Genomic DNA, 16,707 nt, shown 5'->3' with positions numbered 1-16,707 from the left:
CTTCCAGAACCTCCCTAGAAAAGACAATCAGAAACAGAGACAAAGCCAGGCACAGTGGTGCATGCCTGTAATCCCAGCAACTTGGGAGGCTGAGGCAGGAGAATTGTGAGTTTGAGGCCAACCTCAGCAACTTAGACCCTAAGCAACTTAGTGAGACAGTGTCTCAAAATAAAAAATAGAAAGGGCAGGGACTGGGGCTGGGGTTGTGGCTCAGTGGTAGAGCACTTGCCTAGCATGTGTGAGGCACTGGGTTCAATCCTCAGTACCACATAGAAATAAATAAATAAATAAATAATAAAGTTGTTATCTATAACTAATATATATATATATATATATTTTTTTTTTTTTTTTAAAGGGCAGGGGAGGTAGTTCAGTGTTAAAGCACCCCTGGGTTCAATTCCAAGTACCAGAAAAGAAGAAGAAATAGAGAGAGACAGAAACAGGTCATAGGTAGGTGGATGCGTAAATATATAGAAAAATAGGTAGGTAGACAGATGTGCAGGTGGATAGACAGATGGATGATTGATTGGTAGGCAGATAGGTAGATTGAACAGACAGACAGACACAGTTGGAACCACTGTACCATGACCTACCCAGCAAGCAGTCTCCCTCATCTTCCTGGCCATTTGCTTTCCTGCCCCTTTATCTAGCTACATTGTTTCCTCAGTCCCTATAAGAGATGTGGTATCCCACTAAAAAGGGCCTGATGACCCTCTGTATGCTCTGGTGTCCCTTCATGCACACTGGCTCTTCCTTTTATAGTTCCAGAGCCCTGTTAGGACACCTGTAGGGCTGAGCAAAGTGGTGCACACCTATAATCCCAATTACTCTGGAGGTGGGGGCAGGAGGATCCCAAGTTCAAGGCTAGACTGGGCAACTCAGTGAGACCCTGTCTCAGAATAAAAAATAAAAAGGACTGAGGATGCAGCTCAAGTAAAGCACCACTGGGTTCAATCCCCCCGCCGCCATCGAAAAACAAAACAAAAATACACCCCTAGGATCCTTCTCTATTGCCTAGGCCCCTGAATATGTAGCCGGAGCCTGGACAACCAGCCCTGGACTCCCGCCCAGTTCCTCCTATGAGCCTGAGATGCTCACTATCCTGGGGCTACCCAGTGGTTGCAGACCATCTTGCTCCACTGTCCTTGAGGTCCTGGATTACCCATTTTTGTATATGGCTCTAGGTGTTCCAGGTCCCGATAATGTCCCATCAGTTGTCACTTCAATGCCCCTGAGAATCCTGCTCCAATGGTCACTGTGGCCTTACAGAAAGTGCTCTGGAGTTGGATGTGTGGGGACACATATACTCTCAGCCAGTTGGAAGACTGAGGCAGGAGGATTACTTGAGGCCAGTCTGGGCCACATAGGGAGACCCCCTTTCAGAGGATGGGGAGAGAACCTTAGCCTGATCACACATGCAGAGTCCCTTTCACCATGTATAGTCATGTATCCATAGGTTTGGGGGGATTAGGGCAGGGACATCTTTGGAGCCATTATCCAGCCACCCCAGTCATCTAGTATGCCCTCTTTGCCCCTGCTGTAATGTCCCCATTCTGATCTGCCATCCTTCCTGATGGTCTACTGGCTAAACCTGATGTTCTTCTGCTCCTTATAACGGCCTCCTAGATAAACTGTCTCAGGGTCAGCCCTAATGTTCCGCATAAGGTCCTTCCCTCCTGCTTGCCACCAGCAGAAAAGGCCTGCAAGCTCCTTGATGTCCACTGGGAACCCTCCCTAGATGCCTCCAGGGCATGTCCCCAGGGCTGCAGTAGGACACCCTTAGATTTTCCAATGAACTCTCCAGGATCCTCCTGGGATCCTGTCCCCAGGGACCACTCTAACACAGAGGAAGGTGGCAGCATCAGCTACACAATTTGCAGAGCATAGAACAAAATGAAAACGTGTGGTCCCTTGTCTTGATTTCAAGGCGGTTCTACCAAGGCATTGCACCAAGCATGGCTTTCTTCAGATGGACCCCAGCGAATGCGGGAAGCTATCCCTGAAGCCAGGCGACCCAGGGGCGTCTGTTCTAAGAACAGTTCCAGGCAACTCTGAGCTGTTCCCAGAGACATAGGAACATCTGCTGTTCCCCTGCACCTGCACAGTAGTGCCCCCCACTGGCCTCGGGAGGCCATTACACTGGTTGGACCCTTCCAGATCTCCCTCTCCAAGCCTTGTTTTTTTTTTTCCTTTGTAAAGTGGGAATAATCATTGTGTGTAGAGAAGCTTTGGGGAGTCAAAGTCCGAACCTGGGGAACATAGTAGGGCATAAGTAGTAACAACTGTTGCCCTCAGTACCCCACCAGGCCAGGCTGCTATCAGGGTCCCCAGGGGTCCTGCTAGACTGGAGACCAGGCCCTGGATTCGTCTTTTTCACTCTGGCAGCCATTCCCTGGGCCTTGCACGATGAGTATTGGTAGAATGAATCAAGGCAGTGATGAATGGTTCTGGCCTGGTTCGACATGCCCCCCCAGCCTCTCCAGAATGCCTTTGCTGTCCTGCTAGAACATGATGGGCGAATCTATGTAACCCCCGAACAATCGTGGATCTCATTTATGTCACACAGACAGAACCTACTCTAGGACTTTGCCACAGTTGGCTCAGATCAAGGCCAAAACACAGCCACAGGTCTGCTCAAACACACAGACACACCTGTGATCCCGGCTGCTGGGGAGGCTGAGGCAGGAGAATCACAAGTTCAAGACCAGCATCAGTAACTTAGGGCTGGGGATGTAGCTTACATACACAGAACCCACCCCAGTTCCATCTCCCTGCACAAAACTCAGAGATCTCAGTGCCAGTTAAATGACCTTAGGTCCTGGTGACACAAATTATTTACTATTTTACCCATGGATTCAACTACCCTTGAATCAAAAATATTTGAAAAAAAAAAAAAAAAACACTACATCTGTGTTGAACCTGTACAGATTCCTTTCCTTCCTTCCCCCTCCCCTCCCCTCCCTTCCCCTCCCCTCCCCTTCTCTTCCCCTACTTCTGAGCTACATCCCCAACCACACAGACTTTCTTCTCATTATTCTCTAAATGATACAATATAACTTCTGGTTGTATAGCATTTGCTTTGTTTTGGGTATTATAAGATATATAGATATATAGAGATGGTCTAAACTACATGGGAGAATGTGCAAAAGTTCTATGTAAAAAATATGCTATTTTATTTTATTTTGAGACAGAGTCTTGTTAAGTTACCCAGGTTGGCCTTGTACTTACCATCCTCCTGCCACAGCCTCTAGAATAGTTGGGATTACAGGCATGTGCCACTATACCCGGCTATGCCGTCTTATGTAAGGGCCTTGAAGGGCCAATTATAATGTAACCTGGGTATTGCAACCATGTAATATCAACAGGGCATATTTTATAAGGTTCTAAGTTTCTGTCATAATAACATACTATCCCGGTGGCCTGAGTGCAGGGCGTCACACAGTATGATACAGCAAGACCTGCCCTGTTTTCAGTAGTAGCCTGAATCCTGCTATCATTGCAAACCCAGGACTCTACTTCAAAACCCTGGACTCTGGGCATGATGGCACATTCCTGTAATTCCAGCAACTTGAGAGGCTGAGGTAGGAGGATCATAAATCCAAGGCCAGCGTTAGCGACTTAGCGAGACCCTGTCTCAGAATAAAAAATAAGAAAGGGCCGGGATGTAACTCAGTGGTGAAGTGTGCTTGGGTTCAATCCCCAGTATCGAAAAAAACAAAAACCTGTCTGGAGGTAATCTTTCTGCAAAATGGCAGTGCCACTGGGATCTCCTGTAACCCCCCTGCAATGGAATATCGCATCATCCTGTGACACACCACCAGGACTTGCTATAATAGTCGCAGGATTCTACAACCATATGATACCTTTAGGGTTATCTGCCAGACTCTTGTCCTTATGCTTGCTCAAAAGGACCTGGTTTTGCTGGGTGCAGTGGCACATACCTATAATCTCAGAGACTTGGGAAGTAGAAGCAGGGGGATCTCGAGTTCAAAGCCAGTCTCAGCAACTTAGCAAGGCCATAAGCAACTTATTGAGACCCTGTCTCAAAATACAAAATAAAAAGAATTGGGGATGTGGTTTAGTGGTTAAGTACTCCTGGGTTCAATCCCTGGCACCAAAAAAAGGGCCTGGGCTTGCTATAGCATGGAGCCTTTCTCTGACAATAGGCTCAGGGCTCTTGCATAGTTACTGCCCCGAGTGTCATTAGAACTGGTTCTAGTCTGTGATCACAGGAAAGCATGTTGCATCTCCCCATTGGGGTGGGGAGGCAAGAACCCACTTTACAGATGGGAACCTAAGGCTCAGTGGTTGGGGCAGGTCACTTGTCCAAGGTCACACCTCTAGTGAGCTCAGGGCCAGCAGGCTTGCATTTGGGGGCTCCTCCTCATCATGTTCAGCACTTTAGGTTTCCATCATTCTAAAGCCCAGGGGTCAGGTCTACCCAGTGAGCATGAGAAGGAAACGTGAACTCCATCCATCCATCCCCTGGACGACACATTTCTGGGGCACCTATAGTGGGGACACAGACCCCTGCCCGCTTGGAACTCACATTCCAGCAGGGGTGATAAGGCAGTCAGCGCGTCACAGGGAAATATGCAATACCGTGCAGGGCAGCGTGACCGCAGGGCTGCAGGCTCTGCAGGGTGGAAACAGGTTGATGAAGATTTAAGTTGAAGCCAGGGGCAGAGGGGGAGCTGCTGGAAAGCCGGTTGAGTGTGCCCAGCAGAGGGAACAGCCGGTGCAGTGGCTCAGAGGTCACGGGGGAGAGAGGCTGGGAGCAGAAGGCAGAGGGGATGTGCTCACTGGGTTGAGCAAGGCCATTCCTCAAGTGAAAGAACTGTGGCAGGGTCCCCAGGGTCTTTCTCCTAGGTCTTGCAATCCACCAGGCCCAGCACACAGCAGGCATGGCCTGTGCCGCAGACCAGGTAACCTGATGTGATGGGGTGCCAAGGAGACGCCCCAAAGACCGCTGGGAGGAAACAGGGGAGCAGGCCTGTTGTTGTAAACACAGCCACCCCGCCCGGAACGGAAGCACCTGTGGCCAGAGGGGGCCGCACCTCTTGAGCGGCCTCAGATCCCTCTGGGTCTCTGTCCCCACCCCCGCCCCCACCTCTGGCTGCCTAGGGCTGTCCCCTCCCTCTGGGTCTGAGGACCCCTCTGCATGTCTGTACCCCTATGTATGTCTCTCCTGCTCTCTTCCCACCTAGCACAGCAGGCCAAGCTCTGCAGCTCGGGCGGTGCCCCCCTGACCTGTCCCTACCCCTTCCTGCCCTCTGATGCGAGCCCACTTCCTCTGGCAGGAACCCCCGCCCTCCCCAGCTTGGGTAAAAGGCAGAGGCTGGGCCCACTGGGTGCGGTGTCCCTGGAGGCAGCGACAGCTCCTTTCCTCAAGGCCCTGTCTCCCAACCCTTGTACCAGTGCTGTGCCTCAGACCCTGGTACAGGTCTGGGGGTCAGGGACCTGGGGATCCCCAGCACCGGCAAGACCCATTTGGCAAAGGTGAGGCAACTCCAGCATCTCTCTCCGGTCTCTGGCTGTGGTAGGTCTTACAGGTTCTCTGTCTTTGCTTTCTGCTCCCTGTCCTTTAACATTTCCGAGTAGCTGCTTTGCAGACCTGCTGCCTGTCCATCTGTGGGACACTCAAGGTTCATCTCTCCAGCTGCTTGTGCAGTCCCCATCTGCCCTTGCAGCCTGTCCCTGTCCCACTGAGCCTCTGCAGCACAGACTGAAGGCCCCCTTCCCATAGGGGGCTGTGTGGCCTCGCCAGAAGTCTTTCCCTAACCCTACCATCCTTACCCAGCCTCCATCTTCTCCCGACTCTGCAGCTGTCTCTCCCTGTTGGTCTCTTCTCTAGGGCTTCCAGAGCCCCATTTCTACACCTGAGCCCTAGCACTGCAGAGCTGGGTTTCAGACCAGCTCCACTTGGCCTCCCTCAGGCCATTTACCCTCAAGCCTGATCCCCTTAGAGGCAGATGGTATAAAAAGTCACCAGAACCTGAAGCCTGGAAATCAGCAACTCACTGGGACTCCAAGCACAGGACTCTCCCTCTCCCAGGTGTTCACCTAGGTGTGTGTGTGATGGGGGGAGGGCTCACTGGGTCCCTCTTTGGCTACTGGGGAGACTGGAGGACCAGGTAGAAGCCTAGATCTTCATAGTTCAGTCAGATAGCTGCGCCCACCAAGCCTTCCACAGCAGAGGGTAGCTGCTTCTCTCTTCCCTCCCAACCAAGGCCCATGGGTCCAGACCAGATTCTCCATCCTACCTTACTTCCTCCCTCAGGGACTTGGGGGGGGGGGGGGGGGAGACGACACACGAAGTAATTGACATCAAGAGGTGACAAGGACCAACACAAGAGACCAGGGAAGGACATCATCTTAATTCAGGTGGCACTGTCTGCACCCTGAGATGAGGGGAGCAGGCAGAAGTGTGCCCAACCCCAACCCCAACCCCACTGGGCATGAAGAAGTTCTCTCCACCAGCCCTGCTCAGTCCCAGAAATCTCAAGTCTGGCCTATGAATTAGAAAATAAGTTTATTTTGCTTTGCGGGGTGGGCAGGTATCCAGTCTCAGAACTTCTGGAACTGCTTCTTGGTGCCAGCAGCCTTGGTGACCTTGAGTACATTGAAGCGCACTGTCTTGCTCAAGGGCCTGCATTCACCCACTGTGACAATGTCGCCGATCTGGACATCCCTGTGGGGACAGGCAGGAGTAAGTCCTCAGGAGAGGCTAACGCAGCAGACCAGTAGAGGAAACCCTTGTCCCGTCACCAAGCTGAAGGTGCTCCACTCATGTAACCCCAGCCCAGCTACCGCTGCCATTCAAACTGCCTCCTAGATCTTTGTCAAGCACAGATTGTGTCTTCATCAGCTGAATTTCTATTTCACAAAGAACAAAGGGAGGCTCCTGGGAATGGTCAGCAGCCTCCCCCAGCAGACAGAGGCTCCTAATGACAATGAACCAGGTTCAATAACCAGGATCAGTGGTGGCCAGCCCTCTTCTGTCAGGTAACCCCCCACTCTGTTCCCATATTTGTTTCTTGACATCCTCCCTTATGAGCTACCACCCCACTGCCCACACTCTCTTCACTGGTCTGGTGTCCTTCCTGTTCAAGGTGCTCTCAGGAGGAGCAGGACCTTGCTCCTTGCTTGTCCCTGAACACCAAGTGTCTAACAAGGGTAAAATGTTAAACATGTTAAAACATGTTTGATGAAAAAGCACTTCATTCTAACATAGATGTCACCCTGGCCAGCTGCTTCCTAAGGGACCACTATGCTCACCTGAAGCAGGGGGACAGGTGCACAGACATGTTCTTGTGGCGCTTCTCAAAGCGATTGTACTTGCGGATGTAGTGGAGATAGTCTCGACGGATCACAATGGTCCTCTGCATCTTCATCTTCGTCACCACACCTGGGGAGGAGACAAGACAAATCGTGGGTCAGTCAGGCCTCATAGGAATGGGAGCCAAGGGTTGCCCGGATATACTAGGGATCAGAAATTGCTGAGTAGGGGATCCCCAAAAGCCCTGCTTCTGACATCAGCTTTGCCAACCAGCTTTCTCAACAGTACCCACGGTGGGCATCTGAAGACCATGGTGAAAACAGACATCATCTGCCAGTGCCCTGAACCCAGGAATCTAGGTCCCAAGCCCCTTCCTTCCAGTAGTTAGTCCCCCAGAATTCTTCACTCACCAGACAGGATTCGCCCTCGAATGGAAACATTACCAGTGAAGGGGCATTTCTTGTCAATGTAGGTACCCTCAATGGCCTAAAAGGATAAGAAAGGAGTGAGCCTTGGACAAGTAGTTTGTGAACAGAACTGGGGGGCGTGGCCTCATGGACACAAACTACAATTCCCAGCAGCCCAGGGGGCAGCCACTGAGATGTAGGCGGGGCAACTCTGCTAGGCACATGTGCAGGGACAAGAGAGTCTCATTTTCTTCTGAGAGTTCTCGCCCACCTCTTTTGGTGTCTTGAAGCCCAGGCCAATATTTTTGTAGTATCGAGGGAGTTTCTCCTTCCCAGTTTCTCCTAGCAGGACCCTCTTCTTGTTTTGAAAGATGGTTGGCTGCTTTTGGTAGGCACGCTCGGTCTACAGGAATGAGAAGAAAGCTGGTGAACTTGCAAGCTTGAAGCAGATGAATTCCTGACCTGAAGACTTCCCCCAAACCTCCAGATCCATCCTCTACAGTATTTACTACCTGCATGCCAGACCCAGAGGATCAGTGTCCTAGAAATATCCTCTACAGCACAGCCAATCCCAATTTTCCTATAATTCTAAGACGTCTCTGAGCCCAGGATTACTTCACTTTAACTGCTCTAGAACATCTCCCACTACCAGACGATTTAATCTCTTGAGCCAGAAACCCGGGCACCTTTCAGCAATAATTATTTTTCAAGATACAAGTCCACTCACTGAATACACTCCTTATTTAATCCAAGGGAGTTCAAATTTAGCTGCCAAACGACGGGCTCCCTGAACTCGCCCATAGGTCTCAGATCTCAAATTATCCTCAATGGTTAGAGATCTCCAAACATCATTTTTTTTGCGGGGGGCAGCGGGGGCGGGACGTACCAGGGATTGAACTCGGGGCACTCGACCACTGAACCACATCCCAAGTCCTATTTTGCATTTTAATTAGAGACAGGGTCTGAGCTGCTTAGTGCCTCGCTTTTGCTGAGGCGGCTTTGAACTTGTGATCCTCCTGCCTCAGCCTCCTGAGCCGCTGGGATGACAGGCGTGCGCCACCGCGCCCGGCAAAACATCATTTCCTAACCCTTGGGCTCTTGGAGGATGACTCCTAGATGCTTGAGCCTGCATTAACGTGAGAAGCCCGTAAGATTTAGGAAGCGTTTATCTAAGCTTAAAGCAAACGCATACGCTCTTCGCCTTAGATCATTCCTAAGAAATCGGAGACGCCCAGAATAACCCCCAACTGGAGAGCAGGGTCTGGGCCTCCCGAACGCGCCCCTGAAGCTAAGAGTTAGCCCCGCAGCCCCAGCGCCAGTACCTGAATGTCCGCCATCTTCCCGGCTGCCTGAAAAAAAAGAGAGCAACGGCAGCGTCCGGGTTTCCTTATCGACTGCGCAGGGGCTGTAGAGGAAGTGACGAAAAGGGGCAGGGTAGCACGTCTTTGGGCGGTGCTTCGAAGCGACTCTGATCGACAGGTTTTAACCAAGCATGTGCTTCGGAAACTGCAAGTACGCGGCCCGGCGAAAGACTCAGGGGCGGGAAGTGGTTCACAATATCTCGCGAGAGTTTCAGGCTATCATTGCTCTGGGAGCGTCCGTTCAGGTTGGTTTGGTTTGCGTTATCGCGAGAGTCGTGAAGAGGCCGTAGTTTCTGAGGCTTAGGTTCACGTGGGATTTGGGGACCGCGTGGCTCTGTTCTGGTAGGCTTCAAAAAAGAGATGAGGCGGCCATCTTTTTGTGGGGCAGGCGCCTTGCAGTTCCAGAAGCATTGCGGCAGCGCCGTCTTTGCGGGGGGCGGAAGCTGCCGGTTAGCTTTCAGAAGTTGAATGAAAGTTACTCGCCTGTGGAGGTTTTCATTTCCAGACGGTTATTGGGGGTTATTCTTTTGCGCTTTTTCTGTGTACAATAGCGTTAATAGAACTTACCACGATTATGGAACGCCGCTATACCCGCGCTGGGCTTTGGCATTTGAAATGTGACTTTTGCGACCGAGGACCGGAATTTTTGAGCTTTATTTTTTTAGGCTTAAATTTAGGGGCTGTGGATGTAGTCCAGTGGCAAAGCGCTGGCCCACGGTGCGTGAGGCTCTGGGTTCATTTTCCAGCACCGCACACTCTCTCACGCAAAAGTGCCACGTGTGACTACTGGCGACTGTGTTGAACATCATGGGACTATAACTGAATAATTTTATTGTTATAAATTCTTAAGCAATTGCCACTTGTCCGCCATTGAGTTAAGACTCAAAGGATGGTTCTGCTATTCCCAGTTTTTAGATGGATGGGTCAGCCGAGTTGTTTCAGCAGAAAGTAAGAAGCAGAGGTCAACTTTTAACCGGGGAAGTGACTCCAGAATCTCCCCCTCGTCATACCAGGGATTGAACCCAGGGGTCACTAGGTTGCCCAGCCAAGCTGGCCTTGAACTTACTTTGCTCCTGCCTTGGGAGTTGCTGGGATCACAGGTGTGCCACTGGCTCCAAATTTTTATTTATTTATTTTTAGGGTTTTATTTTTAGGATCAAATCCAGGGTATGCTAGTTAGACCCTGAACTACATCCTCAGCCCCGGCTCCACAATTTTTTTTTTTTCCCTGCGGTGCTGGGAATCGAACCCAGGGCTTTGTGCTTGCAAGGCAGGCAGTCTACCGACTGAGTTATCTCCCCAGCCCCGGCTCCACAATTTTTTATCACCTACCCACAAAGAGGGAAGCTTTTTGTTTTTTTCTTTCATCAATACTGGGGGTTGAATCTGAGGCCTTCCTTGCACGTACTGGCAAACACTACCACTGAACTACAATACATCCTTAGTCTGTTTTCTAAATTTTGAGACAGGGCCTTGCTAAATTATCCAGGATGGCCTCACCAGATTCACATTCTTTCTAAGGGTCATTTGGTTTAGTCCTCAAAGAGAGTCGAATAGTTGCGTCTTGAAAAGTGCTTGAAAGAGCAGGAGTGAATTGCTTTCAAGACTGCGCGTAGCAGTGGAATCCTTTTCATGTTTGGCTTACAGCTGATAGGGACGCACCGTGTACCTGGCACAGTGCTGGGTTAAAGTTAGTTGCATCTCAGGTCAATCCTGAGTGCCCTCTACTCCACAGGTGACTGAAATGACCCATACCTTAGCATATGCGTGTTCCACCTCTCTTCTTAAATCTTGGCCTAATTTGTTGGGTGTTTCCTGGTTGTGTCCCTGAACAAATGTCACCCCCTCTCAGGAAATCCGTGTACAATTGGCTCCTCCCACCTTGGCAGGAGTTACTGTTATCCCATTTTACAGAAGAGAGACTGGGGCTGAGAGAGCAGCAATCACTTTCCAGGGTCAACGAGTCTGCCAAAGCCAGTCAGGAAATAAACCAGAGGATCTGAGTCTTACTAACTCCTCACCTAAACCCTAAATCACTGAGCAGGTGGAAAAGGTGCCAGAGGCCCAGAAATACAGGTTGTAAAACTGAAACAAAACAAAAACCCAAGGTGCAGTAGCACTGCCTGTAATCCCAGCCACTGGAGAGGCTGAGGCTGTGGAGAATGCCTTGAGCTCAGGAACTGAGACCAGCCTGGAAACATAGTGACCATAGAAATAATGATAGCTAAGTGAGCAGTGCACACCTGTAATCCCAGCAACTCTGGAGGCTGAGGCAGGAGGATCACAAGTTCAAAACCAGCTTCAACAACTTTTACAGGCCTTAAGCAATTTAGTGAGATCCTGTCTCTAATTAAAAAACAAAAAACAAAACAAAAAAAAAAAACGGCTGGGGGATGTGGCTCAGTGGTAAAAAAGCCTCTGGGTTCAACCCCAGTACCAAAAAATTCAAAATAAAAATAGCTTATTACATAATTGTAGGTTGTTTTTTTAAAAGGCATTACTATGGTTTTTTTTTTGTTTTTTTTTTTTTAATTTTGAGATACTGAGGAATAAACCCAGCAGGGTATTCTACCACTGAGCTACATCTGTAGTCCTCTATTTTGTGAGACAGGGTCTCATTAAGTTTCTAAGGCTGGCCTGGAACTTGAGATCTCCTGCCTCAACCTCCAAGTCAAGTCTCCACTTCTGAAAGCAGCTCCTCTGGGATCCCCTGTCTCTGAGAGGAGCACCATGCAGCGATTTCAGGGAAAACCCAAGCCAGTCTGGTCTTTTCAGGGGCTGGGGGAGTAGGTCAGTAGCAGAGGCACTTTGCTTAGCACACGTGAGGCACTGGGTTAGAATCCTTAGCACCATAAAAATAAACAAAGGTATTCTATTTATAATTACAAAAAAATTTTTAAAAGTTTAATGAGAGCTGGGGACATAGCTCAATTGGTAGAGTGCTGGCCTCACAAACACAAGGCCCTGAGTTAATACCCAGCACTGCAAAAAAAAAAAAAAAAAAAAAAAATTGAGACCACTTTTGACACTGGATAAGTCACATTTCCTGTACACCGTGGCTAAAGGCAGTCCACAGAACTCAGTGTTTCCTCTGTGGTGAAGTTGTGTGGCAAAGCACAGAACCTTTACCTTGAACGTCCCCAGCATGCCACCTGCCTGGCCACTGACAGGCTAACAGTAAAAGGCCATAATATTCAGCTTGGAATCCTAGGTCACTGGGAAAGTGGGGAAGGGGCTTCCCAGGCAGGCCCGGACCTGTGAAAACATTGTCCCCAGTGCTCCCCAACCCCAACCCCCTTGGGGGTTCACACTGGCAGTCTTAATCCTCAGATGAGCCCTAACACGTTTACTCAATACCCAATTTGCTTGCTGTGATGTTAGACCCCTGGAGTCAGGCAACGGGGGATACTGTGGCGATCAAATACTTTGCAGCTGAATTGGAATGAGACAGCTTTAGGTCATTGGGACACTGCAGGCCATAAGAGAAAACTTGGCATATAAACAAGTTAAAGGGTTAACCCTTCCCTCTGATACGGGCCCAATTACAGGCTTTTGTGGAAAAGCATGTCCTGTGTGAAGCCTCTTCTTGCAAAGGGCTGACCTTTCCTGGGCCTGCCTCCATGGCACACATAATGCAAAGACACACATTTCATCAAAAATAATTTATTTACTTTTGATCACAAAACAGAGGGAAGAGCAGGGGCAATGCTGTACCCCTTGGTCACATCTTCCAGTCTTTGCTCCTCTAAAACTTGGCCCACTTCAGCAGCTGTGTTCTCCCATTCTGTCAGCTACAGAGTATAGGATGGCCACGTGGGAAGGATGGATGCCCCTTAGTGTTCCAGCTCATTTTTTCTTTTGAATACTGCAAGTAACTGGTGGTTCTATCAATTACCTAAAATTCATGAATGAGCAGGTCATAAGTTCAACTCTTAGAAACCTCACAGAAAGACCTTCTGAAAAAGGAGCAGAGACTAAAGCTGGGCCCTTCTCTGCCTCAGCTTTCTGGGTCCCAGGCTGCCTGTGGTACCTGGAGAGCTGTCCTGGGTCCCCCATATCCCAGGTGGTGATGGAGGAAGGGCAGGCCAGGCCAAACATGAGGCATAAGACAGTCTTTATTGGGCTCAGACCAGGAGTCCATGTGTCCTGAGGACCTCCGTGAACTTGTTAATTTTCTTCTCCACATTCTTTTCTGCCTGTTTCCGTAGCCTCTGTGAGTTAACACACAATGGTTTTAGGAATCTGTTCCCCACTCAGGCTGGGATGTAGGCAGACCCTCTGGGGCAAGACCTTGCCTGCCTCTCCCCCCAACATTACCCCCCACACCCACACTCACCATAAGCTGTTTCTTCTTCCGGTAATGGATCTTGGCCTTCTCCTTCCTTTTCTCCTCCAGGGTGGCTGTCACTGCCTGGTACTTCCAGCCAACCTCATGAGCCAGGCGCCCCAGGTAGGCAAACTAGAGGAAGAGAAAATATTTAAGGACATAGGAATATATGAGCTCTCTTACCCTAAGGAAGCTGGATTGAGGCCGTGCACAGGAAGTAACTGATGTGTTAGAAGATCATGGGAAACAGACATTCCAATCCTCAGAAAACCCACATGAAAAGGAAACCTGTCCTGTGTACAGCTTCCCCACTCCTGGCATCAGCTGAGCCCTTGGCATTCTCGGCACTGCCCACAGTGGCATCCGCAGACCATCGTGAGAAAAGACATCATTTGCCAGTCTTGGGGACCTCAGGTTCACCCCAGCAGACCATAAGCCCCCAAGTTAAATCTCTCCAACCTGGAACTCACCTTTCTTGTAGGCTTCAGCCGCACAACCTTGAGAGCAGCAGGAACCACCATCCGCTTTTTCTGTTGAAGGAGAGGGGCTTAAAGACCTGGTGCAAGAACACCAGCAAAGAAGACTGGCTGCAGCAGGCGTCTCAGCCAGTGATGTTTTCATAAGGCTCAAACAATGTAGGTAATTTCATAACATCATGGACGCTGGATGCACGATGCTGTGCTGAGGGCTCAGTGTTGCTCACCTTGTCGTAGGGCGGAGGAATCCCATCAAACACCTTGAGGCGGTCCAGGGCCGCCTGGCCTCGCTTCGTCTTGTGGGGCAGCATGCCTGTGGCAGAAGTATGCCAGGCCTCAGTGGGGCTTGAGGACTTCCACCTTCCCCAACCAGGGCAGGCATGGGGCAGCCTCAGATGGTAGTGCATGTGGAGTCATCTCATGGTTGGGGAACTCGAACACTAGTGGGAGATATCCTCATCACTGGCTGCTGCTGCCACCACCCAGTCTCATGCCCAGCTCACCTCGCACAGTCCGCCAGAAGATGCGACTAGGGGCCCGGAAGTGGTATGGGCCCCGGGATGGGTTGGTATTCATTCGCTTGCGGAGGAAGGCCAGGTACTTCACTGAGGGAAGGGAAGAGTGTGAGGCCTGCCTTGCCTGCAAGACCTAACAGCCCCCAGCCAAACCCTAAGTTCCAGTAAAAAAAATTCCCTGGGTCTGTTCAGGCACTCAAACCAGCATCTCTCTCATTGCCAGGATAGTTTTTGGAGCCACAGCCCCAGCACACCTCAGGGAGACCCCCCTCCCAAATCTGTGATCATGGGCTCAACTTACACTTGTTTCTGTAGAAATTTCCAGAAATGTTGATGCCCTCACAGCGCACAACCACCACCTTGCGGCCTATAGGGAAAAACAAGCATTCAAAAAGGGTTAGGAAGGGCAGACCACAGGGAAAAGGGGATTATGCACACAACTGGCAGAGGCTGTGTACTAAAATCTGAGACAGGGAGGGAGTAGCTTGGCTGGCAGGTCTCAGAGCGGTGCATGGGGTTGATCTCACTGTCGTGAGACTCAAACGAAAGATGGTGATTGTTGCTCATCATTGACCTGCAAGTGGAACTGAAGGCAGGGAGGACTGTGAGCAGACTTACCCAGCAATACCTGTTTAGCCACAATGGCTGCCAGTCGGCCCAGGAGATGGCCTCGGCCATCCAGCACCAGGACCTGCAGGAGACAGGGAGGGATGGGAAAACTGACAACTTTACTTTCCCACTCCAAGCAACCCCTCCTTTCTATTTCACCTTGCCTCCAGAAGGCCTCTTATCCAGCTCAGACCTGAGACTTGGGCTAACAGATCAAGGAAACAAAAAGTCAACCCAGCATCATGGGCAGGACAAGACACTAAAGAACTCCCTTCCCAGGACTATTTTGGATGGTCAAAGGATGAGCTAGGATGACCCAACCCTGGCAATCTACAAATCAGTGCTGGGGAGATAGCTCAGCTGATAGAATGTGTGCCTCACAAGCACAAGGCCCTGGATTTAATCCCTAGCACTGCAAAAAAAAAAAAAAAAAAAAAAAAAAAAAAAAAACCCACAACACTCCATGTTTTTACTTTCTCACCTATGAGGCTACCATCTGCTTTGGGAGTACTGCCAATAAACGAACAAAAACAATGCACATTGCTATTCACAGATACACATACATGCTTGATGATTCTACCACTTACCTAGTGTTGCCTGTCTGGGAACAAGCCACCCCACCACCACAGACCCATGGAAATAACTGCACAATGAAATCCTTTCCAGGACCATTCTCTTATTTTTATAGTAATTGCTTTATTTGTTAACATCCCTCTGTTAACAAATTTATTTTGTTTATTTTCCCCAAAACAAGGGAGAATAAAGCGATTAATTACTGAACACCCACCAAGTTTTCTCAACCCACTGCATAAGGGAATTTCGCACTGAAATAGCAGAAGCTGTAGGAAACCTTGATTGCCACCTCCACGTCAGGCTTAAGCCGCTCAGGCCTTGGGCACATGGCAGTGGCCTCCATTTTGGCCAATCCTTAGCTTCGCGCTGCCCCGACTCAGCCAGACCGCCGCGTGTTCCCCACCTCTGGGGTCACGCAAAGTACGACTTATCATAAAGACCGAAGGCTCCCACCCACCATCCAAGAGCAAGGTAAGGAAGGCGTATCTGTAAAATAAACGCTCACCATCACCCTTCGCCTCGAGCAGGAGTGAGCTGCCGCATTTTAGCCAATCCTAGGCCTAAGAACAGCCGCGGTTTCTCCTATGCCCCTACGGAATACCCCTACCCCCAAAACAGCTCCTTTTTCTTTAACTGCCGACCTCAGGTTTCACAACATATGCACCAAGGAATAGAGAAGCCAGCTCCGTTCCCTCTGTAGCCCACTCCACCCCACGCCACCCCAACCCGCGCGGAGCCCGAACCTGCCCCTCCGCCATCTTCAGCAGCCGCCTGGGAAAGAAGGAAGTGCCGGCGCAGGGTTTCTTATCCCTTGCCGCAGGGGCGGAGGCAGTAAAGCTACGCGAACTGCGCGGAGAGGTTTCTGTCTTCTCATTGGCCAAAGTATTGTGCGCGTGCGCAGAGATGGCCCACTGGAAGGCGGGCGGTTTTCTGACTGCCCAATCCGGTCGGACCTAGGCGGCCATGCCTGTGAAGGGCGAGAGATCACGTGGGTTGTGAGGCCGTTCTGCCAGGGTGGAGCTGTCGTGCCTCGGCAACCATCTTTTTGAGGGGCTGGTGATACTCACTCCGCCTGTCGCCATTACTCCGTCAGGCGACTGAGGGCTGCGGGGCGCATGGGGGCCTGCAGGGGGCGAGCAGACCCGCCTGGGCCGCCTTTA

The 16,707-nt window shown here is 50.4% G+C and overlaps 2 protein-coding genes across 4 annotated transcripts; both read right to left on the bottom strand.

The window, feature by feature from the left end:
* Positions 1 to 6,513: 6,513 nt before the first annotated feature.
* Positions 6,514 to 9,158, bottom strand: RPS11 (ribosomal protein S11). The gene is made up of 5 exons (XM_079118072.1): positions 9,009 to 9,158; positions 7,958 to 8,089; positions 7,690 to 7,765; positions 7,279 to 7,408; positions 6,514 to 6,691 (listed from the first exon to the last, which is right to left on the bottom strand). The coding sequence occupies exons 1-5, from the start codon at positions 9,021 to 9,023 to the stop codon at positions 6,568 to 6,570; spliced, it is 477 nt and encodes a 158-aa protein (XP_078974198.1). The 5' UTR covers positions 9,024 to 9,158; the 3' UTR covers positions 6,514 to 6,567.
* A 3,986-nt stretch (positions 9,159 to 13,144) lies between these two features.
* On the bottom strand, positions 13,145 to 16,364 carry RPL13A (ribosomal protein L13a). Of its 3 annotated transcripts, none has more exons than XM_079118070.1 (8): positions 16,291 to 16,364; positions 14,984 to 15,056; positions 14,667 to 14,732; positions 14,354 to 14,455; positions 14,078 to 14,163; positions 13,845 to 13,904; positions 13,384 to 13,506; positions 13,145 to 13,258 (listed from the first exon to the last, which is right to left on the bottom strand). In XM_079118070.1, exons 1-8 carry the CDS (start codon positions 16,303 to 16,305, stop codon positions 13,172 to 13,174), a joined length of 612 nt encoding a protein of 203 aa, XP_078974196.1. In that variant the 5' UTR covers positions 16,306 to 16,364; the 3' UTR covers positions 13,145 to 13,171. The 3 variants fall into 3 exon arrangements, with proteins under 3 accessions (XP_078974196.1, XP_078974197.1, XP_078974195.1); XM_079118071.1 differs by lacking the exon at positions 16,291 to 16,364 and adding an exon at positions 16,053 to 16,094; XM_079118069.1 differs by lacking the exon at positions 16,291 to 16,364 and adding an exon at positions 15,825 to 15,974.
* Between the last annotated feature and the right edge of the window lie 343 nt (positions 16,365 to 16,707).

This window comes from Sciurus vulgaris (genome assembly GCF_902686455.1).
Source record: "Sciurus vulgaris genome assembly, chromosome: 17".
Classification (NCBI taxonomy): domain Eukaryota; kingdom Metazoa; phylum Chordata; class Mammalia; order Rodentia; family Sciuridae; genus Sciurus; species Sciurus vulgaris.
This window is presented reverse-complemented; position numbering and strand designations above follow the sequence as displayed.